The following is a 24,495-nucleotide window of genomic DNA, read 5'->3' as shown; positions in this document are numbered from 1 at the left end:
AGACATCTGTCGTTTTGACATTTCAAAACGACCATTTTTTTATTTTCAGTCAGCTCATGAGGTACCCACTTATTGAGCTTTTTCACCTTTCCAATTTGTTTCAAATGTTAAACGGTAGTAGAATGGTCGACACTGAGTTCTTAGGTAACTTCTCCTATGATCCTCTCAAGCAGTCATTGCCAACTTTCAATGGCTGGCCACTATGCTCCTCAATTTCAAAGCTACTGTCTCTTCTGCAAAACTTCTTGAACCACCACTGCACTGTATGTTCGTTAGCAGTTACTAGGCCAAATGCACTGCTGATGTTGTGAGTGGTCTCCACTGCTTTATGACCTATTTTGAACTCAAATAAGAAAATTTCTTGAATTTGCTTTTTGTCTAACATCATTTCCCTAATCTAAAATACACAGGAAATAAGAAGTCATTAGTTAAAAAAAAAAACATAAAGTAATAAATGTGTATCAAAATGATATATAACAAAACCACATTTAAGAATGTATTCCAATATCAAATGGCAAATTTCAACAAGACAAAACCACAATTACTTGTGCACCAATAAATATAATATATAGTTATCCTCTTAATTTTTAATGAATTGAATGGCCAGCTTTTTTTAAACTGAATGTCTGTATTAACTATCTTTATGTAAAAGAACTGAAATACCACTTAAGACTATAGATATAACTTGTTTTTCAGGCATACCCAAATCATTGTTGAATATGGTAAGCACTCTACGTCTTTTGCTCTAAATAGGCTTCCAGCTCTAACAGTAATATAATGTTTATATGCTGAACGGGTAATATTTGGTGGTAAACATCAGTATCTTAGAATTCTAAGTGCCTTGAATCCATATTGAAATGTACCCAACAAAGGGACTTCTGAGGTAAGATAATAAAATAGCCGCACATAATCCTATTAGGGAAACAGAAGAAACATGTCCAGTTATCACCATATTCCTAGTATCCAGTACAATGTCTCATATACAGTATGATAAACATCAGTTCAATAAATTAAAAAATGAAGAAATAATGCATTACATCCAATACTTTTACCCTTTTCTTCACTTCTCTTCAACCCCTTTCAAAAAAATTATAAGGCATTTCTAACAATTTACAGCTTGGGAAGTGCAAGACTCAGTAAAACTCAGGTAGCTTCATTAGGCTCTTTCAACATGTACCCAGATCTTCAGGAGGAAGTCAAGAGTATTATACATCTCTTTGGGATCTGGTTTACTTCTCGTGTTTTAGCTATCTCCACTCTTCACACTACACTATAGCTATTCTTAACTGATTTTTAATTTTGTAAAATAAGCATGTTATGCTTCATTTCCTACTTTTCTCATAAGCTGTCCCACCCAACCTACAATACCTTTCTTCTAACCCCCTTTCTCTCTCCAACCTTATCCTTTAAAGGACTCAGGTGATGGTGTCACCTCTAGAGGAAGTGTTTTCTGACCACTCTTCGCCCAATTCTCTGTACCCTTCTTCCCTCGTTGGTCAAAAACTTGGTCAATCGAAGAACTTCTCAAGAAGAAAGAACAATTTATCTCATCATAATAGTACTGAAACACTCAACCCATGACACACAGGGATATAAAAAAGATACAAAGATATTTATCAATAATCACAAGAAATACATTACAGAAAAGTGAGCTGTATTATGAAGTGATATATATGTGTATATATATATCACAACCCTTTCCACCCATGACATAAACTCCTGGTTTTTTTTTTTTTTTCCAGTAACATCAATCTCTGATGGAGAAAAACCTGACTTCGAGAAAATAAAAATCACACGCAGAGATGTACAATTCCTTATAAAAAGCACATAAATGAAAACCAATAATTGTATGATAAATAATAATATTCAAATACATAGCAAAATGAAAATAGTAAAACCAAAACTGCAAGAGCTACGGTGACTGCTGTGTGAGGTGACTGTGCAGGACACGTGGGAAGAGGAGGGGCCGTGAGGATTGGGTGCCTCACCCTGTGAATCACCATCCTGCTGCTTCAGGCTCTGTTAGGAATAAAAGAGCAGGGCAGGGGGCTGGAGGTGGAGGGAAGCTTTGTCTTGTCTTCAGATGTTTCATTATTTTTTCCCTTTCCCTGCCGCTCCACTGCAGCCCTGTAAAACATTAGGCAAGCCTCTTAAACACTCCCTGTCTGTTCCATTCCTTATCTGTAATGTGGGGAGAAAAAACCGATGGGCTCAAAAAGACTTTCTGAGGATGCAATAATACTGTCAGAAATCCTAAACATAATCACATCTCCAGTTCTGTAGCTAGGTGATCTCAAGAGAAAAAAGTCACCTATCTTTTTTGCTCAATTGAGGAACTGGAGTCCATCTCTCCGCACATCACCACCAGATCCCCTAAATACATTCAAAGAAGCACTTGATAATCATATAGAATTGAATCAAAATGCCACCCATTAAAAATAGTTTGCAATTCACACCAATATCAGGAAACTATCTTGAACTACTACTCTTTAGAAGATCTTAAAAATTATGACTTATGCTTGCTCACGACTTGAATTTATTTCAGAGCAAGTCTTAGGGATAAAAATATTTTAAAAGCTGGATAACCACTGCCGAGAGACTGCATGTTAACTTGAAGCTTTTAGGACAAGTTGATTCAAGTTAATACCAGGATGTTCAGGTCTCTTTTCAAAAGTTTCTGATGCAACAGATCTGAGCTGGAACCTCAAAACTTTCTAACAAGTTCTCTAGTAACCTTGACACTTCTGGTCAAGGCATTACACTTTAATAATTCATAAATGCATCTTATATTGACGTTCTATCCTCCTTTCTATATTATTTCCAAAATCTGTTGTAATTTTAAAGCAGGGAAGAACTATTAAGACTCAAAAAGTAGATTTTCTCTTCCTTCAGAATGAAAATTATCATCATTTTACTTCATTCATCATTGTGCCTCAATTTTCTCAACTGTGAAATGGGGACAGTTAGAGGGATTCAATAAAATAATTTTGTTGTTGTCATTTAGTCACTAAGTTGTGTCTGACTCTTTGTGACCCCATGGACTGCAGTATGCCAGCTCCTTTGTCCTCCACTATCTCCCAGAGTTTGCTCAAATTTATGTCCATTGAGTTGGTGATGTTATCTAATCATCTCATCAAAAAGATAATAATATCAATAAAAGCCCTTGGAAGAGTACCAGGGCATAATGAGTACGTTGATAAATGTTTTATATTATTCTTATTGCAATTACCTCACTAATTTTCTGTTCATTATTGAGGAAAACTTACTCATGTTTGTCACATGTAATATATTACTGGTATATGTATAAAATCTTATCTGTTTATGGTGAAATGTTGCAGAGCTCCGATGGATCTGGTAAACTGGGGAACAAACGGAGGAGTTAATGTTAAAGACCCAGATTCTAATCCTACTTCTCCCATTAAACTGCTACATGACTCTAGGCAAGTCATTTAACTCTGGTCTTAATTTCTGCTTCTGAAAAAGCTTACTTTGGATATGAAGATCAAATAATATATAATGCAAGTGAAAATTTTTTTTAAAATACTATAGTATTATGTGATGAATAAAGTTCCTCTATTTGGGAACAGTTCACAAGATATTAATAAGAAAGATAAATGGCCATGGCTTCTGTATTTACATTTAATTTACATGCTTAAATGGCACCACAATGATCTGAATCACCACATTAACTATTTACTGAATGTTCAATGCCACCAAGTCATCATTTTAAATATATTACATGGAGAAATACCTAATATTTCAAATATTATTGCAAATACTACAAAGTGAAAGATATGTCATTACAAAGTAATCTTGGGCATTTATTGTGTAGCAGCTGCTACTTCACTTCATTCCTTTGGCATAATTTTTACTTTGATGCAGAACCATTCTATTCGGTCTAGGCTTTTATTGAGTTTAAATTCAATTTATACACACATGTGAATGAATAATGGCAACTAATTACACTGGTGATTTTCATTTCTAGTTTCTAATACTCTAGGATATATCTAATGAATATAATTAGATATATAAAATTACATAATAAAGTTCACAAATTTTTAAATCAATATCCTGAAAAGAAGATTTGGGGGTTATAACATTTTCTTTGTACCTTCTGGTTAAACTACTATCTTTGATAGGACCAAACAAAATTTGCCATCTTTTTTTGTGTACTTACATATAAAAGATATAATGTATATCTCTGATGTTTTCTAATGAACTATACGTAATAAAGTAGTAAAACCCATTTCTTAATAAAGAATGTACCACATCATAGGTGATAAGCACATCTAACACTGCAAACTTTAATTTAAAATACCTAAATGCAACTTAAAATACGTAAATGCTGTTGATTTTTAAGAAGCTACAAAGAAAAAAATTATCAACTATGACTAAAATGTTAAAACTGATTAAAATTTTAAGAGACTAGTTTTAAAATGTAATTAATATGAAATAAGAAAAGCAAAGATACAAACACCATTCTGTAAATGTGTTCCTGATACCTGTGGTTAAAAACTGAAAGGTAGATGAATGTATTATGTCCTCCTACGTTTATCATCACAATATTCAAATACCAACCACTTCTACTTCATTGTATTTATTCTACAGCACTCCCTGAAAACATATCAGCTCTAATTTCATGCGTGTCCTTATTTCGTAGACTATGGAGATGTGACCAACAACACAGGGCACGCACCCCTCTACTCTACACAGCCAAAAGGGCCTGTGTGCTGGATCCAACAGAACAGAGATACAGCCATACGAGACTCCATTTTAACATAGTCAAGATTCTGTCAAAGAATATTTTAGTAATATGGGGGAAAGTAAAATCCTGCTAGTTTTAAAAACTATCATGCAACAGGAAATGGGTGAATTCAGGTTAGAGGCCTTATGAAAGCTGCTCATGAAGTTTTCAGTTAGTTTCACTGTTGTTCATACTACATAAGGAAACAGTCTAAAGTAGATCACTTGTAGCTGTTCATGACTCTATTTATCGCTGATGTACTCAGCCACATGAGATGGCCAAAGAGTCCAGAACCAACGTGTCAGAAATTTAATATAAAATTTTCAGTTGGTAAAAGTATATTTCAGTGGTTTACAGAACTATAGGTAGGAAAAAAACAGTATTGTGGCTTGATTTTGAAATCTAAAAATTACTTTGTGGAGTCCCTGGCACACAGGAGTCCCTCAAAAATGTTTGTTAAATAAACAAACTCAAGTCTAAATGTTTGCTTAAAATTACCATAACTGTTTGAAACGAAACTATATGTAAAAGGCAAATATACTTAAAATGATATTCTAAAAATATCCTTCAGTAAGATATTTGTAAAGCACTTAGAAAGTGGCCCATAGGAAGCTCTGTATAAGTATTTGTCATTACTCTTATCCTGTTAACTTAGTCTGGTTCACAACAATCTTGGCAGATCCATTAGTATAAAGCCATCACTACAAACAATAAAAAGAACTCAAGTATGTATGCACTACTAGTGAGGAGGTAGTTGCATATCACCTTTACATAGGGAAGAAAGACTGTCTTATAATGGTAATCATCCAGCTTTATGAAGATTAACTCAGTAAGACACTGACATACAAGAAAGGTGCATTAAGTTTTATAATTTTATCCTATCACAACAGATTAAATCCCTTATAATTCAATGTGTCTTCTGTCTTTTATTCATATGTGTCTTAAATTTATATAATTCAGAGCTTCAAAAAGAGCCACTGGTAAAATCCATGTTTGCTTATTTCTAAGAAATTCAATAAAAAAATAAAACATCAAAGTGCCAATTGATAATTGAGCTGCAAATATTTTCTTTCTTACTGAAGCAAACTATAATATAGGAGGCATGCTAAAGAAATGATTGGGATTTACTCTCTTACACTCATTGCTGACCACAACAAAGATGAAGCCTCAGGTAATTTGAAAAGTCTCTGAGGATTAAATCACCCTATATTCTTCATATTCTCTAAAGAAGTAAGCTTTAGGCTGTGCAAAGTACCTTCAACTTCCAGGGCCCAAGAACAAAAACTGCTGCAATGAAAGAGCAGAGTAGTTAGGGTTAAGGAGGTGGTTGCCTTCCATAATGAAACTAGCCTGAATATCTATTTGTTTATTAAGGTCAACTATTTTTCTTTGACTTAAGGTAGTGGAGCTTTTGGCAAGACAGAGAGTTTTTTTAAAATAAGATGTCATTTTAAACTAAACACCAGGGTTACCTTCTGTTTCAAAGAAATCCAGTTACAAAGTCTCTTATGAAGCTTACTCAAATCAAGATCCCCTAATTTATAAAATTATGATTCAAAATTCATTCTGATATGTAACAAGGAAAGAGTCCACTAGTTTATATTGCACATAAGTAATAAGATTTACCATAAAAGTGAAATGATATAATTTACAATTGATAAAAACATAACTGTGCTAAGTAGTTTGGTTAAAGATGTAACCATGTAGTTTAAGTGATCAACAAAAGCAAGATCAAAAGCTTCACAGAGACTGAAGGGAGTGCTGCTAAGTCACTTCAGTCGTGTCCGACTCTGTGCGACCCCACAGATGGAAGCCCACCAGGCTCCCCCGTCCCCAGGATTCTCCTGGCAAGAACACTGGAGTGGGTTGCCATTTCCTTCTCCCTGAAGGGAGTGAGACACAGATAAAACAGTGGGCACATCAAGCAACTGATGACCTGTAACTGTAATCAGACTATTACTTTCCATTTCAAGGAACTGATTATTAAAAAAATAAGGATTTTTTCTAATAAAAGTAGCAGATTTTTTTTGGCAGTGAGAATCAATCAATTACTGTCCAAAAGGAAAGGTTAAGGCAGAAAAACATGGGAGATATTTAAAATGCATTTTCAGAACTATAACAATGTGTGGAAGCAAATAAATTAGATCCCAACACAATAAAGTATCTTAATTTCAATTTCCAAAATAAAACCTAAATTGGGACTACATTTCTTTGCTTATGGTTATTTCTGCCTCATTTCCCATGATTTAAGTATTTTAACCAAGGAAATCTCTAATTTATTGTAATAGTTTTCTAATATTATAAAATTAAAGACTTTTTAAGCAGTGGGAAAAAAAAACTGTTTTGAACAAAAATAAAACAAAACTTCTAAGTATAAACGAAAAAGATAAAGGTAAACACGAAACTAGTATAAAATGCTATAGAGATATACACAGAAAGTTATCTTTTATAAGAAGATTTTTGTAACAGGAAAGAATTAAAGGGAAAAGCATATTGATTCTCCTTTTTAAGGTTGTGTCCTAAAATCTTTCTGAATGGACTAAAATCATCCTAAAAAACTCCTTTTATTTTCACTAAATAGGTTGGTAGAACTATGAGATATCAAAGGAAAAGAAATTAAAAAAAAAAAAAAGGGACCATCCTCCTCCCACAACTAAAAGACTATAAACAAAACAGAATAAATTCTTCCATTTCATTAGTGTTTAAAATTGTGGGTAGTCACTGAGGTAATGAAATAATTAAGACATAAAAAAACTAAAACTTCATACTGTCCAAAGTGATAGTTTCTTATAAGATTAATTTTAAAACTCATATAAAAAGTAATCACAGATGAAATGTTAGATTATATTGATGTACATACTGTATCAGCCTTGTTTATTTTTTCTTGGTGATTAGGATATGCTTATAAATGGGTCATCACATAGTAATAATTAGATCCTTCTAGGAAACGATTCAGAAGAAAAATATAATAGATGTATGTTTTGGCTATAAAAAGCAATCTAATTTAATTGCTATCTGCAATTCAGACATCACTAGATGTATTTGTTACCTCAACAATATCCGAGTTGGTTCTGCTTTCGTGAGGTTCATTATATTCCGTATACTTGAGAAGAACCTTGTCCATATCAGTGCTGGCATACTGAAACAGTTTGTTAGAGCTGTTGAAAATGATGAGTGCTATTTCACAGTCACAGAGCACACTAAGTTCATAGGCTTTCTTCATTAATCCAAACTTTCTCTTTGTAAAAGTGACCTAGAAAATTTAAAAAAGTGTATTTTTATTAAATGTTATTAGTAGTAGTACTGGAATATAGGCTACCTGAAGATGAGTTGTCTTTTAATAAGAAGTCTGATTTCAAAGGTCAAAAAACTTCCTAGTTTCATACTCCACACGAGTCTCCTTCCCCGTTTTGCCGAAGGGCTACAATTCTACATATATTCTGCACTGCCAAGGGCTCGACAAAGTAGTCTCCTGAGGAGGCTTCCTTTATCCTTGGCTGAGACTCTGGGCAAAGAATCAGAGAAGGAAAGAGCTAACTAGTGGCCTCTTACCATCCAGCTTCAAAAGGCATTAGAAAGTCCAAGTCCTACCTCAAGTAATCCATCATGTGTGTGTGTGCTTAGTGGCTTGTGTCCAACTCTTTGCTACCCCACGGACTGTAGCCTGTCAGGCACCTCTGTCTAGGGATTTTTTAGGCAAGAATATTGGAGTGGCTCCATTCCCTTTCTCCAGAGGATCTTCCCGACCCAGGAATCGAACCTGCATCTCCTGTATCTCTTTGCACTGGATTATTTACCCACTGAGCCATCAGGGAATCCATCATTCAGTTCAGTTCAGTTGCTCAGTCATGTCCGACTCTTTGCGACCTCATGAATCACAGCATGCCAGGCCTCCCTGTCCATCACCAACTCCTGGAGTTCACTCAAACTCATGTCCATCAAGTAGGTGATGCCATCCAGCCATCTCATTCTCTGTCGTCCCCTTCTCCTCCCGCCCCCAATCCTTCCCAGCATCAGAGTCTTTTCCAGTGAGTCAACTCTTCACATGAGGTGGCCAAAGTATTGCAGTTTCAGCTTTAGCATCAGTCCTTCCAACGAACACCCAGGACTGATCTCCTTTAGAATGGACTGGTTGGATTTCCTTGCAGTCCAAGGGACTCTCAAGAGTCTTCTCCAACACCACAGTTCAAAAGCATCAATTCTTTGGCGTTCAGCTTTCTTCACAGTCCAACTACTCAGACTTTAATCCCTAAACAACAAAATACATCCACTAATCTAAATTATCCTTCCTCTGCTTTCCAATCCCTTCTATTGCACCCATGAAAATTCAGTCTAGATCAGCAAATTCCTCAACGTCCTCAAAGTCTTCTTTGAATATTTCTCTAACTGAAACCTGTCACCTGAAGCCCTCTCAAACACAGACTAATTTGTTTCTTTTCAAATACTACATTTCCTGCTCAAGGGTCTGGAAGATATGTCCTTTTTTGCTTCTCATTCTCTCAATTTTCATTTCGTCTCTAAAAACCCCCAATATTTTGAAGCTTAAGCTATTTGCAATGAGGGAGACCTGGGTTCAATCCCTGGGTTGGGAAGATTCCCAGAAAAGGCAGAGGCTACCCACTCCAGTATTCTGGCCTAGAGAATTCCATGGACTGTATATTCCATGGGGTCGCAAAAGTCGGACACAACTGAGCGACTTTCACTTTTCAAACTCTCTTTGTGGTGACCTCGAAGTCATTCTTCCCCATGCACTGAGAAGTGTCACATAAGTATCTCTTTCTGAGTGAGCCAGTGAAAGTCTCTCAGTAGTGTCCAACTCTTTGCCCATTTATTCCTTTATCTTTATGAAAGTGGCTGACAATTATTGGGAACATAAATGTGCATGCACACTCACATCCACATCCCCCTTGTTTTTCTAAACTGATGACCATACATCTTAATTAACACTTAACATTGCCTGACATTCTGTTGCATCGCTCAGTCGTGTCCGACTCTTCGTGACCCCGTGGACTGTAGCCTACCAGGCTTCACTAACTTAGCTTATTTGTCCCTTTTGCCCATTCTGATTGATAAGGATAAGAGGCTTGTGGAAGCTTCCTGATGGCAGGTACTGGCTATTGTGCAAACTGAGTCTTGCTCTGATGGGCAGGGCCATGTTCAGTAAATCTTTAATCCAATTTTCTGCTGATGGGTGGGGCTGTGTTCCCTCCCTGTAGTCTGGCCTCAGGCCAAACTATGGCAGGAATAATGGCATAATGGCCACCTCCTTCAAAAGGACTTATGCTGGCATGTCACTGGCAACCAGGACTGTTATATACAGTGCACCTGACCCCACGGCAGATAGAATGAAAACCACAATCACAGAAAACTAACCAAACTGATCACATGGATCACAGTCTTGTCTAACTCAATGAAAGTAAGAGCCATGCAGTACAGGACCACCCAAGACGCATGGGTAAGGGTGAAGAGCTCCGACAAAATGTGGACCACTGCAGAAAGGGATGGCAAACCACTTCAGCATTCTTGCCAAGAATAGTATGAAAAGGCAAAAAGATATGACACTGAGAGATGAACTCCCCACACTGACAGGTGACCATTATGCTACTGGAGAAGAGCAGAAAAATAGTTCTAGAAGGAATAAAGAGTCTGAGTCAAAGTGGAGACAATACCCAGTTGTGGATGTTTCTGGTGGTAAAAGTAAAGTCCAGTGTTGTAAAGCACATTGCATAGGAACCTGGAATGTTAGGTCCACGAATCAAGGTAAACTGAAGTGGTCAAACAGGAGATGGTAAGAGTGAATATCAACGTTTTAGGAATCAGTGAACTGTATGGACCAGAATGGGTGAATTTAATTCAGATGATCATTATATCTACTGTGTGCAAGAATCCCTTAGAAGAAATGGAGTAGCCATTATAGTCAACAAAAGAGTCCAAAATGCTGTACTTAGGTGAGATCTCAAAAATGACAGAATGATTTCTGTTTGTTTCCAAGGCAAACCACTCAACATCACAGTAATCCAAGTCTATGCCACAACCACTAATACTGAAGAAGCTGAAGTTGAACAGTTCTATGATAACCTACAAGACCTTCTAGAACTAACACCCCCAAAAGATGTCCTTTTCATCATAGGGGACTGGAATGTGAAAGTAGAAAGTCAAGTGAAACCTGGAGTAACAGGCAAATTTGGGGTTGAAGTACAAAACAAAGCAGGGCAAAGGCTAACAGAATTTACCAAGAGAATGCACTGGTCATAGTGAACACCCTCCAACAACAACAACACAAGAGATAACTCTACACATGGACGTCACCAGATACCGAAATCAGATGATTATATTCTTTGCAGCCAAAGATGGAGAAGCTCTATACAGTCAGCAAAAACAAGACTGGGAGCTGACGGGGGCTCAGATCATAAACTCCTTATTCCCAATAATCTTGATTCTGACTTGTGCTTCATCCAGCCCAACACTGCGCATGATGTACTCTACATATGGAGAAAAATCAATAACCTCAGATATGCATATGACAGCTCCCTTACAGAAAGCAAAGAGGAAAAAAAGAGCCTCTTTATGAAACTGAAACAGAAGAGTGAAAAAGTGACTTAAAACTCAACATTCAAAAAGCAAAGATCATGGCATCTGGTCCCATCACTTCACGGGAAATAGATAGGGAAACAATGGAAACAGTGGCAGCCTTTATTTTCTTGGGCTCCAAAATTACTGCAGATGGTTATTGCAGCCATGAAATTAAAAGACATGTGCTCCTTGGAAGAAAAGCTATGACCAACGTAGACATCATATTAAAAAGCAGAGACATTACTTTACCAACAAAGGTCCGTCTACTCAAAGCTATGGTTTGTCCAGTAGTCACGTATGGATGTGAGAATTGGACCATAAACAAAGCTGAGTCCTGAAGAATTGTGCCTCTGAAATGTGGTGCTGGAGAAGACTCTTGAGAGTCCCTTGGACTGCAAGGAAATCCAACCAGTCCATCCTAAAGAAAATCAGTCCCAAGTGTTCATTGGAAGGACTGATGCTGAAGCTGAAACTACAATACTTTGGCCACCTGATGCAAAAATCTGACTCATTAGAAAAGACCCTGATGCTGGGAAAGAATGAGGGCAGGAGAAGGGGCGACAGAGGATGAGATGGTTGGATGGCATCATCCACTCAATGGACATGACTTTGAGCAAGCTCTGGGAGATGGTGAAGGACAGGGAAACCTGGTATGTTGCAGACCATGGAGTCAGGAAGAGTGGGACAGGACTGAGGGACTGAATGACAACAAAACCCATTCTCCATGTTGAGATACTTCCTATCTTCTCTCCCTCAAATCCACTCTCCACTGATAACCCTGAGAAAACAGAAGCAAGTAGCAACTGTCTCACTCCCTATCACCGAATCTATCTGTCCAACCGCTCCGTCTGTACGTTCCCACACTCTTCCTTCTCTGCTGGTATTACTGACATCTCTGTCTCCAGTCTTCTCCAGATGCTGCCCTCTCCTCCCTCATCCTGGTTTCCTTCCTCTCTGTCAGATCAAAGGCCATAAACTTATGCTCGAGCATCTGCTTTGACGTCACGCTGCTTTTCCAATCACCACCCATTCTTCTTGCCCTTCTTTCTGCTCTACTTCAGAGTAAAAATATTTGAAAGAAGTGTCTATAGTTATCACCTCTAATTTCTCACCACCACCTATTCTCTCCCCAACCTACTGCAATCAGACTTCCAGTCCTCACATTCTGCTAAGACTTGCCAATATCATCACACTGACCTTCAGTGTGATGTGGTTCAATTTATGTGGTTGAAGTCAATGATCACTTTTTTTTCTTATCTTACCATATATCTCATTTGACAAATTTGACCATATTCTCAATCTTCAAACATTTTCTTTTCTAATTGTTTATGGCACCACACTGTCCTAGTTTTCCTCCTACTTGAATGACTTCTTCCTCTCAGCCTTTAGAGTTATACCGTCTTCCTCTGCTCAACCCCTACACATTAAAGTGCCTCTGAGCTTTATATCAAGGATCCCTTCTCTTTACCCTCACAGTCCTTTCAGGTAATTTCATCCAGCTATCCAACTTTGTAATTTTCCAAGTAACAAATATGCCCTTTCTACAGTCTCAAGTTCAGCAAATGGCACTGTCATCCATTCAAACAAAATCAAATAATATCTAAGAGTTACCCTTCATCTATCCAATCACAATAATCTACTCTACCTAGTCCTTCAGTAAATTGTGTTAGATCTACCTCTAAAACATATCCCAAATCAATCCACTTCTATCTACGCCAATATGCCACCCTAGGTTAAGATACATGGTAGGTATCTCATGTGAATTATTTATAGAATCACCTTATTAGATTTCCTGCTTTACCTATTGCACCCTACAGTTTATTGGCCACATACTTGACAGACTGATATATTTGAATCATAAATCAAAATGTATAAGTCGTAGCTTATAGAGTTTTTCACTGCACTGAAAGTAATAGTCAAACTCATTAAGGAAACAAAATAAATGATCTGGCTTCAAACTATCTGACCTTATTTCATCTCCCTCTCTCTCACACACACATTATGCTAAACTGGTGTGTACAGTGTGTGGATTTTTCTTAACCACCAGCTACTACTCCTGGTCTTAGCAACTTGGCTATTTCCCCTCTCTGTGGAATACTCTTCACATCACATCTTTCTATTTCCTTCTCTTTCCTTTAAACAAAAAAAAAGAAAGAAAAATCTCTTATCATTATTTAATTTTTTTAAAAGTCCTTAAAATGCAAATATACAAATATACGGCTTTATATGAATGTATCCATGGACTATAATGTGTTTTCTCTCTTTTTAACCCATGTTTTCAACTTAGTAGTTTTCATCTCATATTTTTGTGTAAGATCGCATAATCATATATACAGTTAGATGTATATACTTATAAGGGATCTAGTCAGAAGTTTATGAAACTGGGACTCTATCAATACTCTTTGAAATTGTTTTGAAATGTGGTGCTGGAGAAGACTCTTGAGAGTCCTTTGGACGGCAAGGAGATCCAACCAGTCCATCCTACAGATCATCAGTCCTGAATATTTATTGGAAGGACTAATGCTGAAGCTCCAATACTTTGGCCACCTGATGTGAAGAGCTGACTCCTTAGAAAGACCCTGATGCTGGGAAAGACTGAAGGCAGGAGGAGAAGGGGACAACAGAGGATGAGATGGTTCGATGGTATCACTGACTCGATGGAGATAAGTTTGAGCAAGCTCCGGAAGTTGGTGATGGATAGTGAAGCCTGGTGGAGAAGGCAATGGCACCCCACTCCAGTACTCTTGCCTGGAAAATCCCATGGATGGAGGAGCCTGGTGGGCTACAGTCCACAGGGTTGCTAAGAGTTGGACACAACTGAAGCAACTAAGCAGGAGCAGCAGCAGGGAAGCCTGGAGTGCTGCAGTCCTTGGGGTTGCAAAGAATCAGACACAACTGAGTGACTGAACTGAACTGATCCAGTACTTTTTGTTTTCCTCATCGAACCACACCTCATGAATGCGTAAGTCAAATAGTACAGTTCTTAGGTATGCTTTTGAATAATTTCATAATTTTTTCATATAAATGTTACTACTCTTACAAGGTGCAAAATAAAAATCTTATTTCTTTTTCTGGACACCACAACTGTAGCTCCCACTAATTGCAACTAGAGAAAGTCCATGCTCAGAAACAAAGATCCAGCACAGACCAAAAAAAAAAAAAGAAAACCAACAACACATTTTTTAGGTTTACTACCTGGTAATCACTATATGTTTTTAATATTCTCCTTTACTGAATTTACTGATGTTTCTTTGGTTGGGTAATTTTTAATCAATTTGGTGAATACTCTACATATACTTGTAAACACTATTTTCTCAGTGTAGTGTTCAATATATGGCTTAATATCAATTTTATTCATTATGCCAGTTATATATGGTTTACCATCAATTATTTTTTGTCCATACTAAGACTAATGTGTTTAAGTGTCTTTAATTATTAGAGTCCACTTATGTTTGTTTCTGTTTTAGTTTTGGCTTGGTAAAGTTAATATTTAGTATATCAATATTCCTAATTCTTACATCTTCAAGATGAATTACAGCTTTCAGTATTGAAAAGTATCTTTCTTTGTCCCATTTAATGCTTTTTGTCATCAACCCTACACTGTTTAATATCAGGATTATATCTGTTTTCTCATTGCTTTCACTTGTCTGGTATACTTTTTCTCATCTCTTCCTTTCTGATCTTTGGGGTGGATGAAACTGGAGTCTATTATACAAAGTAAGCCAGAAAGAAAAATACCAATCCAGTATAATAATGCATACATATGGAATTTTGAAAGATGGTAACGATAACCCTGTATGCGAAACAGCAAAAGAGACACAGATGTATAGAACAGTCTTTTGAGCTCTGTGGGAGATGGTGAGGGTGGGATGGTTTGGGAGGATGGCACTGAAACATGTATAGTATCATATGTGAAACGAATCACCAGTCCAGGTTAATGCATGATACAGGATGCTCGGGGCTGGTGCACTGGGATGACCCAGAGGGATGGGATAGGAAGGGAGGTGGGAGGGGGATTCAGGATGGGGAACACATGTACACCGATGGCAGATTCACATCAATGTATGGCAAAACCAATACAATATTGTAAAGTAATGTTAGGTAGTTAGAATAGGGAAAAGGAGTCCAAAATGGCAAGGAAAGATATAAGCATCTGAATGTAGAGTTCCAAAGAATAGCAAGGAGAAATAAGAAAGCCTTCCATAGCGATCAATACAAAGAAATAGAGGAAAAGAACAGAATAGGAAAGACTAGAGATCTCTTCAAAAAAATTAGAGACCCAAGGGAACATTTCATGCAAAGATGGGCTCGATAAAGGACAGAAATGGCATGGACCTAACAGAAGCAGAAGATATCAAGAAGAGGTGGCAAGAATACACAGAAGAACTGTACAAAAAAGATCTTCATGACCCAGATAATCACGATGGTGTGATCACTCACCTAGAGCCAAATATCCTGGAATGTGAAGTCAAGTGGACCTTGGGAAGCATCACTACAAACAAAGCTAGTGGAGGTGATGGAATTCCAGTTGAGCTATTTCAAATTCTGAAAGATGATGCTGTGAAAGTGCTGCACCCAATATGCCAGCAAATTTGGAAAACTCAGCAGTGGCCATAGGACTGGAAAAGGTCAATTTTCATTCCAATCCCAAAGAAAGGTAATGCCAAAGAATGCTCAAACTACCGCACAATTGCACTCATCTCACACGCTAGTAAAGTCATGCTCAAAATTCTCCAAGCCAGGCTTCAGCAATATGTGAACCGTGAACTTCCAGATGTTCAGGCAGGTTTTAAAAAAGGCAGAGGAACCAGAAATGAAATTGCCAACATCTGCTGGATCATGGAAAAAGCAAGAGAGTTCCAGAAAAACATCTATTTCTGCTTTACTGACTATGCCAAAGCCTTTGACTGTGTGGATCACAATAAACTGTGGAAAATTCTGAAAGAGATGGGAACACCAGACCACCTGACCTGCCTCTTGAGATACCTATATGCAGGTCAGGAAGCAACAGTCAGAACTGCACATGGAACAACAGACTGGTTCCAAATACGAAAAGGAGTATATCAAGGCTGTATATTGTCACCCTACTTATTTAACTTCTATGCAGAGTACATCATGAGAAACACTGGGCTGGAAGAAGCACAAGCTGGAATCAAGATTGCTGGGAGAAATATCAATAACCTCAGATATGCAGATGACACCACCCTTATGGCAGAAAGTGAAGAGGAACTAAAAACCCTCTTGATGAAAGTTAAAGAGGAGAGTGAAAAAGCTGGCTTGAAGCTCAACATTCAGAAAACTAAGATCATGGCATCTGGTCCCATCACTTCATGGGAAATAGATGGGGAAACAGTGTCAGACTTTATTTTTTGGGGCTCCAAAATCACTGCGGGTGGTGACTGCAGCCAGGAAATTAAAAGATGCTTACTCCTTGGAAGGAAAGTTATGACCAACCTAGATAGCATACTAAAAAGCAGAGACATTACTTTGTCAACAAAAGGTCCGTCTAGTCAAGGCTATGGTTTGTCCAGTGGTCATGTATGGACTGTGAAGAAAGCTGAGCGCTGAAGAATTGATGCTTTTGAACTGTGATGTTGGAGAAGGCTCTTGAGAGCCCCTTGGACTGCAAGGAGATCCAACCAGTCCTTTCTAAAGGAGATCAGTCCTGGGTGTTCATTAGAAGGACTGATGCTAAAGCTAAAACTCCAATACTTTGGCCACCTCATGTGAAGAGTTGACTCACTGGAAAAGACTCTGATGCTGGGAGAGATTGGGGGCAGGAGAAGAAGAGGACGACAGAGGATGAGATGGCTGGATGGCATCACCGACTGGATGGACATGTGTTTGAGTGAACTCCGGGAGTTTGTGATGGACAGTGAGGCCTGGCGTGCTGTGATTCATGGGGTCACCAAGAGTGGGAAGATTGAACTGAACTGAAAAGATAAGGACGGGAAAAGCGGGTGAAAATAGAACAAAGGAAGGTCAAAGGAAGGTCCAAGGACCTGAGTGAGGACCTCAGGTAGAACGAACAGCACTCCTGGCTAAGCCTAATTTGCATAGGGCAGGCCCAGGGGGAAGAAAAAAAACATATAAAAGGAAGAGCCAAAGTACATTCTCTCTTTCCCCAGCCTGCGTGCTCTCTCTCTCTCTTCCCACCCCCTCAGCGTGCGTGTGCTCTTTCTGTTTCTCTCTCTCCCCCACGTGCATGCGCTCTGGTTCTCTCTCCGCCCCTACCCCGCCGCCCCCCCTCTCCCGGCCCCCTGTGCGTGCACACTTCCCCCACACCGGCCCTGAGGGCATGTGCTCTTTCTTCCTCTCTCACTTTCACCCCTCCCTCCCCTGTGCGCTGGCACGCGCCCCCACTCTTTTTTCCTCAGGTCTTTGGGTTGGCATGCCCTCATGCTTCCAGGATGGATTCTCCTGCTATTGTCTAAATAGAGCTGTAATACCGATTTCTCTAAGAGCTATAACATGGTTTGTCCAAGACCCGAGAGCTGTGACGCGCTGAGGACTTTAATGTCCATTGCTCCAAATCTTTGTTGTGGACAAGACAGAACCGAGGAGCATACACTCCCCTGGCAGTAATTAGCCTCCAATTAAAATAAATAAATTTATATTTAAAAAAAAAAAGAAAAGGGATACCAATTAAAAAGAAAGTTGGTTTAACATTTGAAAACCAATTTAAATAAAGAATATTTATCAAAAAAAAAAAAAGATTCCATTGTGTCTCCTTCTGCCTATATTTGGACCTTGTGAACTAAATGGAAATGTTTTTCCTTTAAATAACAGACTGATTCACATTTATTGATGTGACTGATAATAGGGATTTCATTGACATTTCAGTACTTTAATATTAATATTTATATGTATTATGTATATTTCCTGTTATTTTCCTCTAAATGATGTGGTTTCTTTGCTTGAGAAAAATTTAATGAAGATTAGCATTTTTGGCCTAGTGGTTATCTTTGTAGTTACAACTTTTGTAAATGCCCTTAGTCTCTGTTTTCATGTTTAATCCCTCACTATTTGATGCGTCAAACCTTAATATTTTTTAACTCCCATCTGTTGTGTAAATAATTACCAGTATGCTTCTTCTACTTTCCTATTTCCCTTTCTTTCTGCATTATTAATGTCTCAGCTGCATTATTTGTGTTTTTTTCAAAACAAAGTAATATATAATAAATAATATATAATACATTCTTCTTCCACTCTTGCCCCCATTGTAGTTTTAGGCTTATATCTATAGTTAAGTATATTAAATGCTGGTCAAGGATCTTTTTGCTTATTTCCTCAGGCATCTCTCAGCTGTATGGAGCTTATCTTCTACTTGACTGCATAATAATAGCTCTTGAGTACAGAATTACATAGCTCTAGTAGGTTTAACTTGAAACATCTTTGTATTTGAATACAGCTTAAGTGCAAATGAAATCCTACCTTCAGATATTTTCCCCTGCATTGACTGAAAATGCTGCTCTGTTGTCTTGCTTTGTATCTTGATTTTGCAAAATTCGATGCCAGTCTAATTCTCTGTACTTACAAATTTGCTGTTGTTTTATATCAGAAGCTCTGATGATTTTTTTCTTTGTCTTAAAATCTATGAAGATGTAGAGAAGAGAATGGATATGTAGGCAAGGGTGGGATGAACTGGGAGAGTAGCACTGACATACATACACTACACCATCTGTAAAACAGGTAAGTAGTTGGAAGTTGCTTGGTGCTCTGTGATGACCCAGAGGGGTGGGATGGGGCAGGGTTGGGAGTGAGTTTCAAGAGAAAGAGGATCTATGTAAACATATAGCTAATTCACTTTGTTATACAAAGGAAATTAACACAACATTTGAAAGCAATTACACTCCAAAAAAAATAAGAGAAAAAAATAAAGGAGGATAGAAAGGAAATATAAACAAATTAAAAGAGAATAAAATTGTCTTTATTCATAGATTACATGATTGTCTATGTGAAAAATCCCTATGAATAAATAAATTCCTGGAAGTAAAGAAAGAAAACTAATGAATGTTTTGTAATCAGATCCAGTTTTACAAAGATAAAGTCAGTAGCAGAATGAAAAATAAAGTTAATTACCAAAAAAAAACCCTATTATAAGAGTTTCATTAGGATATGTATCAAAGTTGACCTCTGCATATCAGTTCTATGGTTTCATTTTTTTTTTCTTTTATACATAAGTTGGATCTTCTTTATCTCCCTTTCAAACATTTTCTCTCAAACCCATTGACATTACTTATTTTCATTCATTTAGTTGTTCCTGACTACCTTCAATTAATATTCAAGTTTCATTTGAGTATATATTCCTTGGCCACTTTGTAATTTAGTCTCTGTTTTAATATTATCTTGTTTTCTTTCTTTCAATCGACTTAATCAGCTTACTCACTTTGCTTCATCCATGCTTTCTTAAAAAAATCCATTTCCATTCTTAGTATTCAAAATTCTGAATCTTGATTATTATCTGTAACACTCCTAAATACTTGTTTAAGGAAATTTATTTCATCGTGGATAGTCATTAGCAGTTTTTTTCCCCCACTGCTTCATTGTTTGGGGAACATTCCTGTCACATGAATAGCTGTAAATATAATTTTGTTTTCTTTATAACAGTTTATACAGGAGATGAAAGTAAAAGAGGAGAGCGCAAAAGTTTGTTTAAAACTCAACATTCAGAAAACTAAGATCATGGCATCTGGTCCCATCACTTCATGGCAAATAGATGGGGAAACTATGGAAACAGTGAGGGACTTTATTTTGGGGGGCTTCAAAATCACTGCAGATGATGACTGCAGCCATGAAATTAAAAGACGCTTGCTCTTTGTAAGAAAAGCTATGACCAACCTAGACAGCATATTAAAAATCAGATTGCTTTACCAACAAAGGTTCATCTAGTCAAAGCTATGGTTTTTCCAATAGTCATGTATGGATGTGAGAGTTGGACTATAAAGCTGAGCACTGAAGAATTGATTCTTTTGAATTGTGGTGTTGGAGAAGACTCTTGAGAGTCCTTTGGACTGCACGGAGATCCACCCAGTCAATCCTTAAGGAAATCAGTCCAGAATATTCATTGGAAGGACTGATGCTAAAAGGCCAATACTTTGGCCACCTGATGGGAAGAACTGACACATTGGAAAAGACTCTGATGCTGGGAAAGACTGAAGGTGGGAGGAGAAGGGGATGACAGAGGATGAGATGGTTGGATGGCATCACCGACTAGATGGACATGAATTTGAGAAGGTTCCGGGAGTTGGTGATGGACAGGGAAGCCTGGCATGCTGCAATGCATGGGGTCACAAAGAGTTGGACATGACTGAGCAACTGAACTGAATTGATATAGAAGATTTCCCGCATCAGTGAATTTCTACAGAAAGAATTAGCAGCAGTGGGTAGTGAAGTGAAGTGGGCCTTAGAAAGCATCACTACGAACAAAGCTAGTGGAGGTGATGGAATTCCAGTTGAGCTATTTCAAATCTTGAAAGATGATGCTGTGAAAGTGCTGCACCCAATATGCCAGCAAATTTGGAAAACTCAGCAGTGGCCATAGGACTGGAAAAGGTCAGTCTCCATTCCAATCACAAAGAAAGGCAATGCCAAAGAATGCTCAAACTACCGCACAATTGCACTCATCTCACACGCTAGTAAAGTCATGCTCAAAATTCTCCAAGCCAGGCTTCAGCAATATGTGAACCGTGAACTCCCAGATGTTCAAGCAGGTTTTAGAAAAGGCAGAGGAACCAGAGATCAAATTGCCAACATCCGCTGGATCATGGAAAAAGCAAGAGAGTTCCAGAAAAACATCTATTTCTGCTCCATTGACTATGCCAAAGCCTTTGACTGTGTGGATCACAAGAAACTGTGGAAAATTCTGAAAGAGATGGGAATACCAGACCACCTGACCTGCCTCTTGAGAAATCTGTATGCAGGTCAGGAAGCAACAGTCAGAACTGTACATGGAACAACAGACTGGTTCCAAATAGGAAAAGGAGTACATCAAGGCTGTATATTGTCACCTTGCTTATTTAACTTGTATGCAGAGTACATCATGAGGAATGCTGGGCTGGAAGAAGCACAAGCTGGAATCAAGATTGCTGGGAGAAATATCAATAACCTCAGATATGCAGATGACACTACCCTTATGGTAGAAAGTGAAGAGGAACTAAAAAGCCTCTTGATGAAAGTGAAAGAGGAGAGTGAAAAGGTTGGCTTGAAACTCAACATTCAGTAAACAAAGATCATGGCATCTGGTCCCATCACTTCATGGGAAATAGATGGAAAAACAGTGGAAACAGTGTCAGACTTTATTTTTTTGGGCTAGAAAATCACTGCAGATGCTGACTGCAGCCATGAAATTAAAAGACGCTTACTCCTTGGAAGGAAAGTTATGACCAACCTTGATAGTATATTAAAAAGCAGAGACACCACTTTGCCAACAAAGGTCCATCTAGTCAAGGCTATGGTTTTTCCCGTGGTCATGTATGGATGTGAGAGTTGGACTGTGAAGAAAGCTGATCGCCAAAGAATTGATGCTTTTGAACTGCGGTGTTGGAGAAGACTCTTGAGAGTCCCTTGTACTACAAGAGGATCCAACCAGTCCATTCTAAAGGAGATCAATCCTGGGTGTTCATTGGAAGGACTGATGCTAAAGCTGAAACTCCAATATTGGCCACCTCATGTGACGAACTGACACACTGGAAAAGACTCTAATGCTAGGAAAGGTTGGGGGCCGGAGGAGAAGGGGACGACAGAAAATGAGATGGCTGGATGACATCACCGACTTTGTGGACATGAGTTTGAGTGAACGCCAGGAGTTGGTGATGGACAGGGAGGCCTGGCATGCTGTGATTCATGGGGTCGCGGAGAGTCGGACACGACTGAGCGACTGAACTGAACTGAACTGAATGGGTAGTGATTGAAAATGTTCTTAGTTCAAGAGCACCTCTCCTTTTAAAGCAATTAAGTATGGTCTCTTTAATGAAAGGCTTTGGGGGGGCGTGCTGGCAGTGGGGAAAAGTGTTTTGTGTCCTTTAATTAAAATACCTTTGCATATTCCTCTGCTTTGAAGGATATGTGTGTGTGGGGGGGGGGGGGGGTGTTTGTGTATCTACTCTTCATTTCCATTTACCTAACATTTTCCAAAAAGTACCTCTGCCTTCCTTTTTGCCCTGTTTTCCCTGAAACAGCTGCTTTTTCAAGACTACTGACTTGCTTTGGCATATACTTTTAGTCCTTTCTTTACCTGTGGTCAATTCTGATCTACAAGGAGTATTTTCCAGAATTTTTGGACTAGTGTAGAATTCCTCTTTTTGGTAGTGATTTCAAATCAGTCTTAAGACAACTACAAGGTCTCCTCTTCTCTCACATTTGTTTTCCTGATGTATGTTACAGTTCAGTTCAGTCGCTCAAGTCATGTCCAACTCTTCGCGACCCCATGAACTGCAGCACGCCAGGACTCCCTGTCACTGACCAACACCCGAGGTTCACCCAAACTCATGTCCATCGAGTCGGTGATGCCATCCAGCCATCTCATTTTCTGTCGTCCCCTTCTCCTCCTGCCCTCAATCTTTCCCAGCATCAAGGACTTTTCTAATGAGTCAGCTCTTCGCATCAGGTGGCCAAAGTATTGGAGTTTCACCTTCAGCATCAGGCCTTCCAATGAACACCCAGGATTGATCTCCTTTAGAATGGACTGGTTGGATCTCCTTACAGTCCAAGGGACTCTCAAGAGTCTTCCCCAACACCACAGTTCAAAAGCATCAATTCTTCGGCCCTCAGCTTTCTTCACAATCCAACTCTCACATCCATACATGACCACAGGAAAAACCATAGCGTTGACTTGACGGACCTTTGTTGGCAAAGTTATGTCTCTGCTTTTTAATATGCTATCTAGGTTGGTCATAACTTTCCTTCCAAGGAGTAAGCATCTTTTAATTTCATGGCTGCTATCATCATCTGCAGTGATTTTGGAGCCCAAAAAAATAAAGTCTGACACTGTTTCCACTGTTTCCCCATCTATTTGCCATTAAGTGATGGGAACAGATGCCATGATCTTAGTTTACAGAATGTTGAGCTTTAAAGCAACTTTTTCACTCTCCTCTTTCACTTTCATCAACAGGCTCTTTAGTTCTTCTTCCCTTTCTGCCATAAGGGTGGTGTCATCTGCATATCTCGGTGGTATCATCTGCATATCTGAGGTTATTGATATTTCTCCCAGCAATCTTGATTCCAGCTTGTGCTTCTTCCAGCCCAGCGTTCCTCATGATGTACTCTGCATATAAGTTAAATAAGTAGGGTAACAATATACAGCCTTGATGTACTCCTTTTCCTATTTGGAACCAGTCTTGTTCCATTTCCAGTTCTAACTTTTGCTTCCTGACCTGCATACAGGTTTCTCAAGAGGCAGGTCAGGTGGTCTGGGATTCCCATCTCTTTCAGAATTTTCCACAGTTTCTTGTGATCCACACAGTCAAAGGCTTTGGCATAGGCAATGAAGCAGAAATAGATGTTTTTCTGGAACTCTCTTGCTTTCTCCATGATCCAGCGGATGTTGGCAATTTCATCTCTGGTGCCTCTGTCTTTCCTAAATCCAGCTTGAACATCTGGAAGTTCACGGTTCACGTATTGCTGAAGCATGGCTTGGAGAATTTTGAGCATGACTTTACTAGCGTGTGAGATGAGTGCAATTGTGCGGTAGTTTGAGCATTCTTTGGCATTGCCTTTCTTTGGGATTGGAATGGAGACTGACCTTTTCCAGTCCTGTGGCCACTGCTGAGTTTTCCAAATTTGCTGGCATATTGGGTGCAGCACTTTCACAGCATCATCTTTCAGGATTTGAAACAGCTCAACTGGAATTCCATCACCTCCACTAGCTTTGTTCATAATGATGCTTTCTAAGGTTCACTTGACTTCACATTCCAGGATGTCTGGCTCTAGGTGAGTGATCATGCCATCGTGATTATCTTCATTGTGAAGAGCTTTTTTGTACAGTTCTTCTGTGTATTCTTGCCACCTCTTCTTAATATCTTCTGCTTCTGTTAGGTCCCTACCATTTATGTCCTTTATTATACCCATCTTTGTGTGAAATGTCTAACTCAATGAAACTAAGCCATGCCGTGTGAGGCCACCCAAGATGGCCGGGTCATGGTGGAGAGGTCTGACAGAATGTGGTCCACTGGAGAAGG

The 24,495-nt window shown here is 38.6% G+C and overlaps 1 protein-coding gene across 9 annotated transcripts in view; it reads right to left on the bottom strand.

Annotated features, from left to right (window-relative positions):
• Positions 1-24,495, bottom strand: part of MEF2A (myocyte enhancer factor 2A) — a 201,386-nt gene that overhangs the window by 72,648 nt on the left and 104,243 nt on the right. For all 9 annotated transcript variants that reach the window (XM_088829695.1, XM_055417703.2, XM_055417699.2 and 6 more), the window contains one exon: positions 7,794-7,997. In XM_088829695.1, the coding sequence (XP_088685821.1) occupies positions 7,794-7,997 (204 nt within the window). The remainder of the gene's footprint in view (positions 1-7,793; positions 7,998-24,495) is intronic.

This window comes from Moschus berezovskii, chromosome 21 (assembly GCF_049115385.1).
Source record: "Moschus berezovskii isolate FMDL1 chromosome 21, NW_MosBer_1.0, whole genome shotgun sequence".
NCBI lineage: Eukaryota > Metazoa > Chordata > Mammalia > Artiodactyla > Moschidae > Moschus > Moschus berezovskii.
Note: the sequence above shows the minus strand (reverse complement) of the source record. Positions and strands in the feature narration are given on the sequence as shown.